The 17,747-nt window shown below is 47.7% G+C and overlaps 1 protein-coding gene across 1 annotated transcript in view; it reads right to left on the bottom strand.

The window, feature by feature from the left end:
- Nucleotides 1–17,747, bottom strand: part of RELN (reelin) — a 1,675,658-nt gene that overhangs the window by 383,533 nt on the left and 1,274,378 nt on the right. The window contains exon 28 of the mRNA XM_086967429.1: nt 5,860–6,095. Within this exon, the coding sequence (XP_086823555.1) occupies nt 5,860–6,095 (236 nt within the window). The remainder of the gene's footprint in view (nt 1–5,859; nt 6,096–17,747) is intronic.

The following is a 17,747-nucleotide window of genomic DNA, read 5'->3' as shown; positions in this document are numbered from 1 at the left end:
TAATTCCTTAGATCCTGATATTGCTGTTTTCGATGGAGGCTGGGTTTGGGGAAATCTGAACCTAGTCCTGCTAGATGTCTGTTACCCTGACAAGGAGGGACTCCCCACTCGAACAGGTACTGATCTAGAAAATGAAGTATATGGATTAGGTAACTACACCATTAGTCTTATGATCCTTACTGTAGAATCCGAAGCCGCACCAGTCCTGCCCCATATGTCAGTGTTACCAGTCGCTGGTGAATTATGTGTCCGAAAGAAAGGTTCAGTACACTTAGGTCATAGTAAATGCACTACTGTGGTCGAATTCAGTGATCAGGGTAAATCGTCCTTCAAAGCTATCAGTCACTCTTATTTTGTATGTGGTCATACCGCGTACATACGCTTGCCTCCAGACTGGGATGGTACCTGTTATATTGCATTCCTTCTGCCACCAGTATTTCTAGCTCCCCCTGATTACCATAGAAATTCCCGACTCATACAGACCAGACCCAAGAGAGAACTCCCGATTGTTGATCAGACCGAAACAGCATGGGAGCAATATACAGACTTTAATAAAGGATTCTTCTTCTTCCTAGGTCCTGTCCAGAATAGTAAACTCATTCGTAGATTAACTAGAACACTTGAAGCAGTAGTACATGAAACTGCCTCCGCCTTAGGTAACTTAACAGAGGAGCAATCTGCTATGCGGGTTGTTGTCCTTCAGAATCGTCTTGTTATTGACGTCATCTTGGCAGATAGAGGTGGAGCCTGTAAGGTCATCGGGTCGAGTTGCTGTGTTTTCATTCCACAAAATGCGCCATCTGTCTATCAAGCTATTACCCGTCTGCATAAAATTGCAAATCAGATACATCAGAATCCAGGCACCTGGACTTGGTCCGGTTGGTTCTGGACAACGTTAACAGCTTGGGGATGGAAGATCCTATCCTTCCTAGGCATTGGCCTAGTCATAGTATTCAGCTGCTGCCTGTGTCTACAATGTGGACCGGCGATATGTGGACTGTGTGCCACTTCCTGCATCGAACATTCCAGTTGCCTCTCAAATCGTCAAAGAAAGAAAGATGAACGAATTATGTTACAAGAACAAACTGATAGATTTATGATGATCGATATATCATGAAGGGTCCGTAGGGAACAAGGAGGGAATGAGGAAATATAAATTTTATGGTCAAGTTGTGTTCCCTAGCGAGTACCCCACCGTCTCCATGTACGAGTTAAAGTGCATGTAACTTCCCTCCTGTACCAGCTATGAAGACGCAAATACATTTGCGTCCAACGTTAACATGTCCTCTTTCAGACCCACCATGAATGGGTTGAGTGGTCCGTTCCTAAGTATGCTATGCCAACGTCTTTTTGTAGTGTACTTCTACGTTTTCCAGCTCTAGCTGAGTAGGCCTCTGAATTTCTGCCACCGAGCCTCTTTTCTGGCTCTTGACTCTGACAGCCTCTGCCCAGGCTACCTCTGTACCCGTGAACTCTGACTTACTTCCAGCGCGGCCCTTCGCGCTCGGCTCAGCCTGCTTTCTGCCAAGACTGACTTCAACCTTCGAATTATCTGATCCGCTCCCCGAAAATACATTCCTGCCTGCTAGCTTCAGTAAACATCCTTCTTCAGCTGCAGAGCCAAAGGGCCGACCTGTCTCCATGCAAGTAATTCATAGCTTCTGTTGCCATGCTTCCCTGGAAGGCCCCGTGCCCCCACGCTTCTCATGCAGACACTCAGGCGCTTATACACGCACTTACAGTCAGTATAGAATAGCTTCTGCCCCAGAGACCTTTTCCGCCCAGATAGCTTAGTTCCTAAACATCAGATATCAGATATGATAGAAGCAGAAGTTGATCTGACATGCCAGACTTCTGTCTCTTTCCGTCAGTTCAAATGTCAAGTCCCCAGCACCCTCCGACTCCATGTCATGCACACGTCATGCAGCTGCGCGCGCATCCAAGCTTCCGATTTCTGCTGACATTGCAACATTCCTGTTAGTGCCACCCCTTCTGTGACACTTACTTGTGACGTTTCTAGAACACACCTCTAGTTCACGCCTCTTGATTACGCACATGTACCACGTGTATACTGTTATCTTGTCTTCTCTCAGCTGTTACGCCTTCTATACTGTTTCCAATGGTGTAAAATAAGTATATAAGCTATGTACTGTTAATAAAATGTAGCGCTCTATCCCTTCTGACACCCTGTGTGGTGTTCAGAACATGATATCCTGGTCTTGACCATTCCTTTTTAAGGAATAAAACCCCTAAGAACTCTAACACCACGGACTCTGTTTTCTTTCATTTCCGATTGAGTTATTATTGATTAAGTACTTACCTGCATAGAAATTAAGAGTAAATTATTTATTTACATCAGCGTCTCTATATGTGCATGTGTCAATGTAAGTACGTCTATTCTCTGTGTGTGCATTTTTGTTTCTATGTGTGTCTCTGTCTGTGTGTGCGTCTCTATACGTGTGTCAGTCTCTATGTGTGCGTGACTGTCTGTGCGTCTCTGTGTGTATGTTTTCATGTGCGTGTCTGTCTCTCATGCCACATCATTTCACTACACAAAAACACTCCACACCACACAATTTCCCGCCACACAATTCCACAACTAACAATTCCAATCCAACCCACATAATTCCACTACACACCACATGCATACACTCTATAACACATGGCTAAAAGACATTGCCATTTACAATGCCATTAGCTCAAACTCAAATAAATCCGAGACCTATTGCATGTCCAATGCTTGTTTTGGTAGGCAGGGGGAGATTCAGTGATTTGCTCAGAATCACATGATGTGGCATAGACCCTGAGGCTCGAGCCTTTATTTCCCAGCTCCAAAGTCAGCAGCTCTAGCCGTGAGACCACATCCACTTCCACAGTCATGCATTGCGAGCTACACACATGTACTTTATTGCAGTGCCTACCTGTCTCTGGCCTAAGCTGCCCTTTACAACACCACTTTTCAAGCACTCTTATGCGCTATGCCAAGTCAACCCCACTGTGACATGACGGAGGTACTTCTCTGGTCCTCAAACACAACACACAACTCTGTCCATATGGATCAAACCACCCATCATGCTTTCCGTCCACCCGCCTGCTCCTGCCAGCGTCAAGAAATCACACTTATCAGTGAGCTACAAACAACAACAGCTAAAACTACTGCTATTTACAACACTATCATACAGTTCCTGAGTGCGGTGTGCACTGCACGCTGGTTGTTCAAATGCAATAGAAACGAGGGTTTCTGAAAACCTGGAGCAAAATACAGATCGGGTTGTATTTGTGTACAACAAGAAGTGCGACACTTTGGGCAAGCACACTGCAGCCATCACTTTGCTGGACTCGGTTGAGGGCGGAGGATATGGTCAGCTGTGAGTAGAATGTGTACTGCAAAGGGACGCTGTGTTCATTCCGCTTTATGCCAGGTTTGCTCGCTGAACAGCTGTAACCCGGCAGGGAAGGCCTTCGTGTGCCTTCCGACTGTGCTAGCGGCGCTGCCATCTGGAGGCCTCGTGGCTCGGTAGAACTCTGCCTTCCCTTCTGTGGTTATTGCTAGAGCAACAACATGGCGGTCTCTGATGCGCTGCCAGCCTTGGGAGGAATGATAAAATACCTGTCTGAGATTCAGGCCAGGGCCATTCCAGGGCAGTCCACTGTTGCCCTCAGTGCCGGATGTGACTGGCTCATCTAATAGTCTTACTGGCACCTCACATTGTACTGAAGAGATTGTGGGCGTATCACAAAATGTAAGTACTAAAAGGGCTAATTTAAGACAAGCCTCTGGCATCTTAGACAGGGGTAAACAGTTGTTTATCAATGGAACTTTAAAGGAAAGTGCTAATTTGTTTATCAATGGAACTTTAAAGGAAAGTGCTAATTTTGACTAGAAATGTAGCAGTATTTGTTGTAATTCTTAAGTAAACAAAATATATCACAACAACATAACACACATCAACAAAACAACACATTTAATAAAAACACAATAGGGTGCAACACAACAAAACAGCCAAAACAAAACACTAAAAACACACTTTAGTATAACAACAACACTATGCAATACTAAAGTACAATACTGTACTACAGCAAATTGTAACACAACACATATGAACACAAATCCTTTTTGAGACCCCCTGGCAGGAATACATGGAGGTGTTTTCAGTAATAACCATACAAATGCAGCGGAAAATACCTCTGTAAATTGGGCCATTATTTTTAATTTTAAGGTGGCCGGGCATTTATAAAACATTGTGGCCTCCACTATGGCTTAGATTAAATTCCAAACAAAAAGATAATTTACACTTTGACTTGTTTACAAAACACAGTTCTGCCCTACAATTAATGAAGAGTATAATACAATTATTCCTGTAGAATTGGTACTCTTCTCCGTAGGTGACTGATTGTGGTGTACACATGCCTAGGGCTATCTTCTAAATACAGCTAGAGTAATGACATTTATTCTCATTCTTCTCTCGCACTCCCCCACACTTTCATGTACAGTGCTAATGTGCACATTGTTTCCTGGTACGTGACATATCTTGAAGAGATTTTCGTACTACTTATTGATTTTTTAAATATGTTATTTAAGAAAGAAAAGTATGCGTTCAACAATTTTACTTGTGATTAGACAGTTGAATTTAGTAAAACATCTGGCTGTCTCATGAATCAAGGGTTTGTGTGAGGCTCTGCAGGTGTGAGTTATATGGAAGTTATAGGAGGATCTCTGAGTGATATCCATAATAAGCATAGGTTCCCCCTCTACATGAAACCAAGACCCTGCAGGACAAGACCAGCGAGGTACACTAGGGAGCACCAGGGTAGGATGAGGCCTGTTGCATAGAAAGTAAAACATACAGAACGCAAAGTCATTTTACGAGTATACAACATAAGAGCATTTAAGGTTAATAAAAAAATAGTAATGTCCTTGGAAACTTTAGCGCATGCAGTCACTTTTTCGTAGGTTAAATTTGAGGCAATGTATAGCTTTTTAAAATCTAAGTTCTTTTTTTATTTTTTTACCCAAACTGTTATTAAGTTAGAACATACATTTCACTCATTGACAACAATGCTTTGAGGACCGAAAGCTGCATATAAGTGGACACGTATTACTGATAGTGGAGTATGCTGAAATTTCTCATCAAATTGTGTAGCATGTGTTTAGGCTGAGAAATGTTCAGACTAGTAGGAGCAGACATAAAAACAACTATGGGAAATCCATGCCTTTTACTGTCTATCTGCAAAGTTAGCAATCGTGTCTCTATTGAGCTGAGATAGAATTATTGTTAGCATCTGGTAGAGGGCATACATAGAATACTACGAAGTCAATCCACTTTTTTTTAAAGTGAAAATACCAACATGCATAAGAGTTTAGGTCAATGTCCATGACAAAAATATGGAAGTCAATGGTTCCTAGTGGTGCCAGGCGGAATCTATTGCATTTTGTTTTCTAGTTCGGGAGCAAAAGAGAAGGGAAGAATAGTCATAGGGATATTTAAGAGACCCAGTCCAAGCACAGCGAGAGAAATATGGTGTCAAGGAGAAAAACTTAGCCATTTTACTAATATCCTAGAGGCTCCAATGGTGAAGCCATATTTCAGACAGAGATAAATCAGTGAAAGTCTTTGACTTCTAATCTTGTTGTTCGGGAAGTTTTCGGTTTTACCTTTTGGATTTAGGAATGTCCAAAAAGGGCGTATCTGAACCAATGGCCGTGTCTGGCATTAGCTCCTTCCAACTGATTTGGCATATGTACATTTTACTGCATAAGGTCAAATATCTAAATATCTAACAAGCCTCTGAACCAGCCTCATTAGGCCAATCATTTGCATTGTGCATCATTAAACCAAAAAAAGGAAAAATACCTACCTGGATGCAATGTATCGTGGGATTATGATTGTGATCCTGGTCCATTCTTCGAAGTCCCCGGTGTAGTACATGGTTGGCTCTCGGAGTTCCCGTGAGTGTCCTTCGCAGGCCTTGATTCCAGGGGAGGCAGGGTAGCAGCCCTCCTTCACCAGGGACCAGGACAGACCTGCATCATGGGAGTACTGAAGGAAGACAGGCGCAGCACTGCTGAACTCACTCGTGCAACCAATACTCAGCTGCAAAGAAAGATGGACACCTTTAAGGACTCCAACAAGTACTCAGGAATAAATCTACATCTTATGTATCAAGCTGGGTAGTTATAACTATATGTAAATGAGACATCCTGCCGAACAGAGCAATTATATTTGGCATTACTACAAAATATTTTTAATATCCATACTAATATAATAAAGAGAGAGCCAAAACCTTTGAGCCGGGTAATCTCAGGAACCACAGCACCAATCTCAACACGCAATACAGCGTTGGAAAGGGCAGTTGCAGCAGAAGTACATAGGCAATGCAGACGCCCACCACATACATTTAAAAGGTAAAAGAACTGTGCCAGCAAAGTAGTCCCTTGTGGGCGTGTCTGCGTTGTGCTGTGGGCGTAAGCTGGGGGCGTGACAAATGCTGGGGGCGTGTGGTACGTTCCGCCCTTCATACCATGTCCCATATAGTGTGCTAATCCCACCCTGCTCCCTTTAAATACCCCTGCACCCCATAATCATAACCCACCCTTACTTCTTAAAATACCCCAACACCCTTAAACACTAACCCATCTTAACCCTATAAATATACCCTGTACCCCAAAACCCAAACCTATCCCTAAACCCTTAAAATACCCCTGTACCCCAAAACCCAAACCTAGCCCTGAACCCTATAAATACCCCTGTACCTCAAAACCCAAACCTACCCCTGAACCCTAAAAATACCCCTGCACCCCAAAACCCAAACCTAGCCCTGAACCCTATAAATACCACTGTACCCCAAAACCCAAACCTACCCCTGAACCCTAAAATACCCCTGTACCCCAAAACCCAAACCTGGCCCTGAACCCTTAAAATACCCCTGTACCCCAAAACTCAAACCTACCCCTGAACCCTAAAAATACCCCTGTACCCCAAAACCCAAACCTAGCCCTGAACCCTAAAAGTAACCCTGTACCCCAAAACCCAAACCTACCCCTGAACCCTAAAATACCCCTGTACCCCAAAACCCAAACCTAGCCCTGAACCCTAAAAATACCCCTGTACCCCAAAACCCAAACCTAGCCCTGAACCCTAAAAATACCCCTATACCCCAAAACCCAAACCTAGCCCTGAACCCTAAAAATACCCCTATACCCCAAAACCCAAACCTAGCCCTGAACCCTAAAAATACCCCTGTACACCAAAACCCATACCTATCCCTAAACCCTAAAACTATCCCTGTACCCCATAACCCAAAACTATATCTGAACCCTTAAAATACCCAAACACCCCAAAACATATATCTCAGTACCCCAAAACATATACCCCTATACCCATACTTACCTTATCCAAACATTAAAAAAAACATGCTTTTACCATTCATGCCTTTACAACTAATTTCGTTGTAAATGTATGCGTGGTAAAAGCATATGAAATGTAATGCCATGCGTTATAATGGCATTGCGGAGTCATGGTACTTTCGTAATGAAAGTATGCGGAGTGATGGTATGCAGAAAGAAAGTTGCGGAATAATGGGTGTTTACCCTCCACCGGTAAGTATAATGGTGGCACGGCGGCCCACATCTCCAGCAACATACTCATATTTTTTTCACCACCCATTTGAAAAAAGCACAGGTCTCTCTCATTGATGGCCAGCACCGACATACACTTTTAGACACTCCTCCCGCCACAAGTTCTAGAATTGCGAACTTTAGAGCTGGGGATCTACTTTCGAAACTCGGCATCAGCTCAACATCCTGTGATTCCAGGCAAATCACTTTGTCTCCCCGTGCCTACCACAAATGAATGTGTTCTTCTGTAATGTGAATTGTGCTTATGCCATGTTGTCGAGTTCGCGCTATATTAGTTTGCAAGGAAAAATAAAGTAGGGAAACTCGAGTTCACACACTACTGAATGCGCACTCTTAAGTGCATCAGCAGTGCACTGTGAATCGGAGCGTTTCACAGGCCTATCACAGATAAGAAATGCTATCAAAACGAAATCCTACAAAACAATATACTACTGGCCGGCAGCAATTCATACCCGGACAACGTCGGGACGGGCTTCTAGTAATATAATATAATTTTTAATACAGATATTTTTAATCTTTTAGGAATGCGTAATTGCAGTGGGGAGAGGAGGGTGAGTAGCAGGCAAACTGGATAGAGGGTTAATGGGGTAGGATGGGCATTAAATCGGTTTGTGTTTGTGGAGGAACACGCCTGCTGCCCTTAGGAGGTCCTGGTGGGTGAATTTAGAAAACCAGTATTAGGGCTTGCCTGCTCATGCAATGAGTCTCCCCTAAGGTTACTCTCAGTTAGATCTAATCACCCTGCTCTGAATCCAAGAATATTGACCATGTCTGCACGAAGGTATTCATTTATTCTTGCAGTCTATGTTTTATTTGCTTGTACGATGCCATCTTGAACATCTTGTGAATCCACTGTTCATGTGTTGTAGGAGTGGCAGATTGCCAATGTCTCAGTAAGCATGCCGTTCCAATGGCTAAGGCAGTAGTTGGCATCTAATGTGGTGCAAAAGGGTCTCTGACATTTTTGAATTCTCATGTAATAAGTGTACTCTGGCTGATCTCTTTAGAGGATAATATGGAAAGCTGTGCAGCATGCTCCATGTGTTATGTTCTGAGTATTTGTATAGCGCACAACTCACTCTGAGAAGGTAGCTCTGATGTGGAGAGGCTGGTCGTTCCAGGCTTTAGGAGCAAGGTATGAGAAGGCACGACCACCAGATTTAACTCAGTTTATGCAGGAGGTGTGTGTGAGGAGGAGTCTGGCTGAGCGTAAGTCTGGTAGGTTTTTGGAAGTTTATGCGATTGTTGAGGTACATAGGTCCAATGTTATGTAAGGCATTGTATGTGTGTGTCAGGAGTCTGAAGAGCGCTCGTTTGTGGATTGGTAGCTAGAGGATCTCTTTCAGGTGCGGGATGATATGAGTGCAGGGTGGAAGGTTGAGCCTGGCAGCTGAATGTTCTATGGTTTGGAGCATTCTGGTCAATTGAGTTGATTCCATATACTTTCCCAATAAGGCTGTGGGCTAGGCAGGACCACAATACATGTCATAGGTGACAGTTGGGGAGAGCACATCTGCAGCAACGTGTGTCTGAAAGTAGATTGGATTCTTGTATTTTCATTTACATCCAGTATTCTGTGTAGTATTCTACATTGGCTACATTTAAAGCTGGCTTCCCTAGGGCCAGGTCATGGGATTCTAAAAGTTGGAAACAGTTATCTGTCATACACTCCTGTTCAAGGGACCTTTGCCAAACGTAGGTTATCAGAACCCCTTTCAGATGTCAATGGGGCACATAGGGGTTGCTAGGCCTAACCGTCAGGGCTGAGGCCATTTACTCCTAATGTCCCAGGTCCTGACCTAATATGGATCCCGACCGACTGGACCAAGTAACCCTTCAGGACTTGACTCTCAAGAATAGGGTGGTCCGAGCAAAGGCTTCATCGGGTGGGAGGTGGATACAGTAGAGGGAACACAGGCTCACAACCCAAAATGCATGTAGCAGTAATAAATCACTGTCAGGCCAAATTCTCACTTTTATGAAAAAAGAAAGTATTTTATTTCTACCACTAAGCACACAAAGCAAATTACGACAGTCACAAACAAATACACAGTCCCCCTGAGGTCAGAAGAGTCCACTCTGATTCTAAATTAAATTCAACAGTGTTTCAACTCAGCAGCGCAAACTAGCAAGCAAGTTCCGCCTGGGACCAACTGGCCTGAAATCAGTCTTATCTGCACCTGTAGTCTTGGAGCATCTGGAGTGCTTCCCGTATGCGGGTGCTTGGAGCAGCAGCAGTTGAATCTGGTAGTTTTCTGCATTTGGCTTTGGCGGGCTGTACTCAGCAGGTGCAGAGTTCCTCTTATGTTGTTGAGTCACCAAAGTGACTGGACGTTCTTTGAGGATCCCCCATACAGAGTAAGTGTCTGATCTATCCCACGGTTGGGGGGGTATGTTGCTGGAGGGTGATGCAATGATCCTGAAGTGGGTCCCTCGCTTTGATGTGTGCAGGTGCTCTCACGGCAGCCTCACTTCTCCGGTGGAGGGCATGGGGGTGTTGTTCAGGTTGCACATCTTGTTGCTCCTGGTGACCCTCCTGGCATATGGTTTTACCACATCCTTTCAAGGGCTCCCACTGAACTGATATCTATATCCCTAATGTTGATTTTTGTTGTCATAGGCAAACACAGATCATGTGTGCGTGCCATGAAATAGACCTGTTTCATGGGCTGCTATCTTGGCGGGCCAGGAGGGACACCCAAACCCCTGCCGTCATTGTGGTGGAAGGCAACTGCCTTCAGCAGAAGTTAAGTGGCACAAGCACAGTGTTATTAGCATAGCATGTAGTGATCAGTAGGATTGAGCAGGTCTTCTTAACCTTTGTAACTGGAGTGAGGCCTACATGCTCACTCATTCAAAGCTTTGCTGCTGTGTACTTAATTTACCCCCTTGGCCTACATGTGGAGTGATGCGCAGCACATGAGTGGCGTATGTGCAAAGGGTGTATGTGTGCCTCACAAGGGTGCAATAAAGGCATAATGCAGCACTGTGCAGTGAGTGTAAGTTGAATGCATGCACTGGGTTATGAATGCCTGTGAGAGGTTCAGTACATGAAGGATTCAGTGCTGTGCAGTGCCTGTATGCTAAATGTATGCGCTAGGTGTTTGTGTGCCTGTGAATGGCAGACTCTGGGTTTCATTTTGGGAGGCCCAGGCCTGCATGGTGAAACATGGAGAGGAGGTAGAGGAAATCCACCAAACAGATTTGTGTATTGCTGCATTCCTGTAAGCTAGGTGGAACACACTGGAGAGGGGAGAGCCATGCTTCCTCTGAACACTTCAAAAGGTGCTCTTTGATTCAGAGAGAGGTCACAATGAAGGTGTCTGGGCACATCTCAGGAAGGAAATGGAGCTAATAAGGAATCACAAAGAGTAGGGCTGAGGCCCTGGGCTAACCATTTGATACACATATCACTGTGGCTGACATCCAAGTGTGAACTCTAGTTACTCCTTTGGCCGGTGTGTGGGGCTATCTGATTTGGAGTCGCTCTTGCTGCAAGAGACTGCTTTCAAGAGATTGGGCAGAGGAAGAGGGCACCTCAAAAGGAAGCAAACTTCGAAGACCTAGACTCTAAATCACATTTGGTGTCCAGAAAGGGATTATAAGGGGAGCCAGAAACCCCAATAATTACCAGCTGACGGCAGCCAGTTGGGTTGTGTGAGGAGGGAAAGCTAAGCAAGACCTCTGCTTGTAACCAGGACTCGGGCCAAGTCTTTCTAGTTTCCCTGCTGGATGAGGGGACGTCACCCAGGTTATCCAAGACCACCTGCCCTGGAGCCTAGCGCACCAGCACCTGCGTACTTGCCAAGACCAGTGTGCCCCATGAGGAGGAGTGGAGCGTTGGAGGGAGCAATGTCAAGTAGGGAGCCCTGTTGAATGGACTCCCTTTACGAGGTATGAGGTGATGGCTGCAGCACCAACATCATGTTGTTCCTGTGTGCAGGACAAAGTCAGCGACCCTCGTATGCCAAAGGAGGGCCACGTGAATTAAGCTGTGTGCATTGGTGTGCCGATCAGGTTGGAGCCCTTACGTAGTGAGGATCCGGGGACCACGTATACCAGGAGGGGTTGCCACGAGAAGAATGCTGTGCTGTGAGGGCCGTAGCCCTAAGGCCATGGCAAGCTGTGACCCTCTATGCCAGGAGGGGCAGCCGCAGAGGACTTCACTGTGCCAAACAGGCCAGAGCCCTTTTACGGCACCAGACTCCAGCTAGCGTGGCAGATGAGGGGTGATACCCGAAAACTAGTCCCAGGGTGCTTTTTTCTGGCCACGGTGGATCTGGCGTGGCAGCTTGGGCTGGACTGTTCCCATGGGAAGCAGTATCAAGACTGATTTGGATATGGCTAGGTAAAAACTGGAATGGCATGGGGTGCAAAGAAATGATGGATTTAACCCAGATCTGTGACTGTGGGTGAATGTTTGATTTGTTCAGCATTCCGTCCACCATCTGCAGATGCCCCCTGCACCTTTCTGGGCCTTGAGACCCTTTCAGGTGAGTAGTCGCGGTTTATAAGAAATCTGATTGATTGATTGCATTGGTAATGTGTCAAACACTTCAAGATATTTTTGTCTTTGTGGTGCCTGAATCCAGCCAAGCACTACTTCATGTCTTCAATGTGGGTCATCGCATCGTTTTACATCTCATTCCGAGAAACTGATTCTTTGCTACTGATGCATGGTATACTCTGCTTATTGGCAAGAACCATTAAATCCATTTGAGCTCATGGATTAAAACCTGGCATCAAGGGAGAGAGGTTCTTTATGAAGACTTAATGTCATCGAACGGGAGAGATGCTTGTCGTGTCTTAGCCTGTGTACACGGGATATCTATGATGCAAAAGGAGGATTGTTGCCAAATATGCTGCTCTCTATTTTATTCGTAAATTCTTTAATCAGACCTCACAATCCCCAGCTTTATTATGCATCATCGTAACTGGAAGGTGGCACAGCACAAATAATTATAGCTATTTACCGTAAGATATTAAATACTGAATCACCAAAAGCATCTTTCCTGCATCTTACCATAATCAAGGTACTAGGGTTAATGCAGGTTAACTTGTGAACGGTCTTCTGGCTAGCCATCACCGAAGAACCATAACTGAGTGAAATCAACCCAACATAATCGGAATGCAATAGGCCTATTATGAATCCTGAGTCCTAAAATATCTACCCAATACAACCAATCGCCTTTGTTGATTGGTCTACACTGGTTGCTGCTATCTGCAACACGGGGTCTAAAGCAACTCCTGATTCTCCTTAATACCACAAGCATGGTCACCAGTGAGCATATTTTTGCTGGAAAAAGAACGGGCCCCTCGAAATAGGATACAACCTTACCAAGGTAAAAGACTGATTTGGAAAAAGAGAGCCCCGGGCACAGTGCTGTTTGCCACAGAAGGGCAAATAAACTCTAGATATCTATACACTTAAACCATTTGTAAATATCATCAAAAGCACCATTTTAATCGCCAGTCTCTGCATATTGTATCGTAGCAAATCATTGAAATGTCGGCAATGCATTTATTAGGAATCTTCTATTATCTACGCAGCGCGAAAGCCACCATGCCCTCACTGATCACTATAAGCAGTTGTATAGGGCCAAAGGAGTTGGCCCCAGGCATATTCTTTTTTTTTTAAACTTTACTTTTCAATTTTGTGATATAACAATTACACCCCCCCCCCATATGGCTTCATAAAAACACATGTACTCAGATCGATAGCCTCATTATGGCACTTTTTGGACACAGGTTACACTTAGGTATACTGAGATCCACGAGGAAGATTCAATTGACAATTAATTGAATAAACATGCTTTATCGTGAGGAAATAACCAGGGCCCGCACCATGCACTACATCAATCCCCGCTCAGGTGTCAGCGCCCTCCTCCCCCTCAGACCCCGATCCCTGTGCTGAAAAAAGGTCGCCGCTAGACCCTTCGGAATATCTGTGGGAAGTCTGCTCTCCCATTGTTAGTCCTGAGATGCACATGGCTCGCCAAGCGAGCAAGTCCTCTTGCAATTTCCCATCTCTCCTTGTACTCTGCATATGCGTTTCTTCTGCTAGGGTCCATTCTCTGACATCTCTAAGCCATGCATGGATCTCTGGGGCTCTCTGTCCCATCCACGTTATAGCTACCCTGCGCCTGGCCAGCACTAGCATCAGTTGCAACAATTTTAAAGAAAGTTTCCGCTTCCTCGGCCTGGGGACTAACGCCAGTAGGCAATGTAGAGTTGTCGCACAAGTTACTACTTGTGTAACGATATATCTGTAAGAGACATAAGTTAGTGATAGATTCCTTACCTTAGAATATCCCCAGGCGTCAGACTGGATCCGGAAAGTTTTGCGTAGCAGTACCCTTGCGTGTCGTTAGGCGTCGTCTGCGGCTCCGCGTCCGTCGTAGGCGTCGTGGGCGCCGTGATGACGTCGTCGGAGTACTTAGATGCCGCCTCCGCGTGCTGACGTCAGTTCTTAGCCACAGCTTTTCCGCGCCAGAAGCGCAGAGCCATGACAAAAACCGACTGGTGCCAAGAAACTAGGGCCCTGAAAGGGGAAGACCTTAACCCTAGATATCGGTTCGCAGAACGGGGAGGATGGGTGGGTCGGTAAGGAATCTATCACTAACTAATGTCTCTTACAGATATATCGTTACACAAGTAGTAACTTGTGCATCTGAAAGAGACACGTTAGTGATAGATTCCTTACCTTAGAATAGATGCCCCAGCAATACCATCCCCGTGGTGGTGGGTCTGCGAACCAATATTTACACCAGAAAGTCCTGGAGAACGGGGCGGCCAAAGTAGCCATCCCTCCGGACTTGACTGTCCAGGCAGTAGTGCCTAGCAAATGTGTGCAACGAGGCCCACGTAGCTGCCTGGCATATGTCCTGCAAGGGCACACCTCGGCCCAAGGCAGTGGTAGTGGCCGTGGCTCGAGTGGAATGAGCCCGCAGCCCAACACGTGGTTCCTTCTTAGCCAAGGAGTAACACGCCTGAATGCACATGATAATCCATCGAGAGATGGTCCTCTTGTGCACCGCTTTCCCTTTCTTAGCACCCGCGTACCCAACAAAGAGCTGATCATCCACCCGGAACTGGCGTGTGCGATCCAGATAGAACGAGAGCGCACGTTTTGGGTCCAGACGGTGGAGCCTCTCCTCCTCTCTCGAGGGGTGCGGAGGCGGAAAGAAGGTGGGCAATGTGATGAACTGCCCAATGTGGAAGGCCGTGACCACCTTTGGCAAGAAGGAGGGCCTAGTCCTCAAAACAACCTTGTCCGGATGGACTGAAAGGAAAGGAGGCTTACAAGAGAGGGCCTGGAGCTCACTCACTCTCCTGGCAGAGGTGATAGCTACCAGGAAGGCAGTCTTCAAAGAAAGAAGGCGAAGCGGACAGTTATGAAGTGGCTCAAAGGGAGCGCACATCAGAAAGGTTAGAACCAGGTTCAAGTCCCACTGAGGCATCACGAAAGGGACAGGAGGAAAGGTATAAGTGATGCCTTTCAGGAATCTGTTAACAATAGGGGACTTGAACAAAGAAGGTTGGTCAGGCAGCCTCAGAAAGGCTGAAAGAGCCGAAAGATAGCCCTTGATAGTGCCCAGAGCAGAGCCCCGCTGGGCAAGAGAAAGAAGGAAGAGAAGAACCTCAGAGAGAGGGGCATTGAGGGGATCCACATCCTTTGCTGTGCACCATGCCACAAATCTGTTCCACCTGCAGGCGTATACCGTTTTTGTGGAGGGACGCCTGGCTGCCAGAATGATGTTGCAAACTTCAGGAGGCAAGTCAAATGGCCTCAACTGTCGCCGCTCAATCTCCAAGCATGGAGGTGGAGACTGGACAGGTTCGAGTGGAGGACCGTCCCCTGCTGCTGCGACAGAAGGTCCTCCTGAAGAGGCAGACGAATCGGGGGATCGACTGACATGCTGAGTAGCTCGGGATACCAGTACCTTCGAGCCCAGTCCGGAGCCACAAGGATGACCTGTACCCGGTCGCGCTTGATCTTCTTCAGCACTTCTTCAGCACTCTGGGCAGAAGAGGTATAGGCGGAAAGGCGTACAACAGACCGCAGCTCCACTCGCGACGAAAAGCGTCGCCGAGCGAGTGCCGCCTTGGAAATTCCAACGCGCAGAACTGATGACATTGCGCGTTCTCTTCGGTGGTGAATAGATCTAACCAAGGCTCTCCCCAACGCAGAAAGAGGCCTTGCGCCACGTCCGAGTTCAGACGCCGTTCGTGATCCATCGAGCACCGCCGGCTGAGTTTGTCCGCCCTGGCGTTCAGAGAACCTGCCAGGTGTTGAACCACCAGAGTCACGCCCTGATGTTCCAGCCATTGCCAGAGACGCAGAGCCTCCTGGCAAAGGGTCCACGACCCCACTCCGCCTTGCTTGTTGCAGTACCACATGGCGGTGGTGTTGTCGGTGAACACCTGCACTGCACTCCCTCGGACAGACGGGAGGAATGCTTTCAGTGCCAGGCGAATCGCCCTCAGCTCCAGAAGGTTGATGTGGAGCCGGGACTCCGCCGGAGACCAGAGTCCTCTGATCTCCGCCTCTCCCAATTGGCCTCCCTAGCCCTGGAGGGACGCGTCCGTCACAACTACGTGCTCCGGTTGGGGAAGGGAGAGGGATCTGCCGTTGACCCAATCGCGGTCCGTGAGCCACCACTGCAGCTGTCTCGCAGTGCCCTCCGAGATCAGGACATGGTCCGACAGGTGCTGGGTCCACTGAAACTTCAGGTCCCACTGCAGAGCCCGCATCCGCCACCGTGCGTGATGCACCAGAAGGATGCAGGAGGCCATCAGCCGCAGCGTCAACCTGACCGAAACCCGGGATAACGGCCGAAAGACCAGAATCAGAGCCTGTATATCCCGGACCCGCTGCTCGGGCAGGTAAACCCGAAACTGCGCCGAGTCGAGAACCGCTCCGATGAAGAGGAGCTTCTGAGAGGGGCACAGGTGTGACTTCGGCACATTGATGGAAAACCCCAGCTGGTGCAGGAGATCCGCCGTAGTCTGGAGGTGGCTGACGACTGCCTGGGGCGAGCACGCCTTCAACAACCAGTCGTCTAGGTAGGGGAAGACTGACACCCCTAACCTGCGCAGATGAGCTGCGACCACCGCCATCACCTTCGTGAACACCCGTGGGGCGCTGGTAAGGCCGAAGGGAAGCACGGTAAACTGAAAGTGCTCGAGGCCTACCATGAACCGCAGGTAACGCCGGTGGGCCGGCAGGACGGGGATGTGGAAATAAGCATCCTGCAAGTCCAACGCTACCATCCAGTCTCCTGGGTCTAGGGCAGCCAAGACCTGAGCCATTGTCAGCATTTTGAACTTCTCCTTCCGGAGGAAGCCGTTGACGTTCCTCAGATCCAAGATAGGGCGTAGGCCCCCTTTGCCCTTCTTGGGTACCAGGAAGTAGTGGGAGTAGCAACCACGACCTACTTCTGGCCCAGGAACGCGCTCGATGGCCCCCTTGGCCAAGAGGGCTGAAACTTCCTCCTGCAGGAGCCGCAAGTGATCCCCCGATACGCGGTGGAGTCGCGGTGGCATGGCTTGAGGTGTCGTCTCGAAGGGGAGGGAGTAGCCCCTTCGGACGATCTGCAGCACCCACCTGTCCGAAGTGACTGTGCGCCAGTGAGAGTGGTGATGGCGAACCCTGCCTCCCACTGGCGTCACATGGGCCGAAAAGCACGGACTAGGAGGGTTTAGAGGCGGATGCTGCGAGGGCAGGTGTGGACTGGCTCCGCTTGTTCCCCCGACCGCCTCCACGGCGGTTTCCACGGCCGCCGCCGCGCTGGACGATAGTTTGCGGCGAGTGGCTGGCGGCACGTGTGGGGACGCCCCTTCCTTGGCCACGAAAGGAGCGAAAGGCACCCACTTGCTGGCGCGGGGCCGAGAGGCCCAAGGACTTGGCCGTAGCCCTGGAGTCCTTAAAGCGCTCAAGCGCGTGGTCTGCCTTGTCGCCAAAGAGGCGACGGCCATCGAACGGCATGTCCATGAGTGTATTCTGGACGTCAGCCGAGAAGTTGGCGGATCTCAGCCAGGCGTGGCGTCGTATCGCAACCGTCGTAGCCATCGCTCTGCCCAGCGAGTCAGTAGTATCCAGTCCGCA

The sequence above is a fragment of the Lissotriton vulgaris genome, chromosome 1_1 (genome assembly GCF_964263255.1).
Source record: "Lissotriton vulgaris chromosome 1_1, aLisVul1.2, whole genome shotgun sequence".
NCBI lineage: Eukaryota > Metazoa > Chordata > Amphibia > Caudata > Salamandridae > Lissotriton > Lissotriton vulgaris.
The sequence above is the reverse complement of the archived record's forward strand: the minus strand, read 5'-3'. Positions and strand labels throughout refer to the sequence as shown.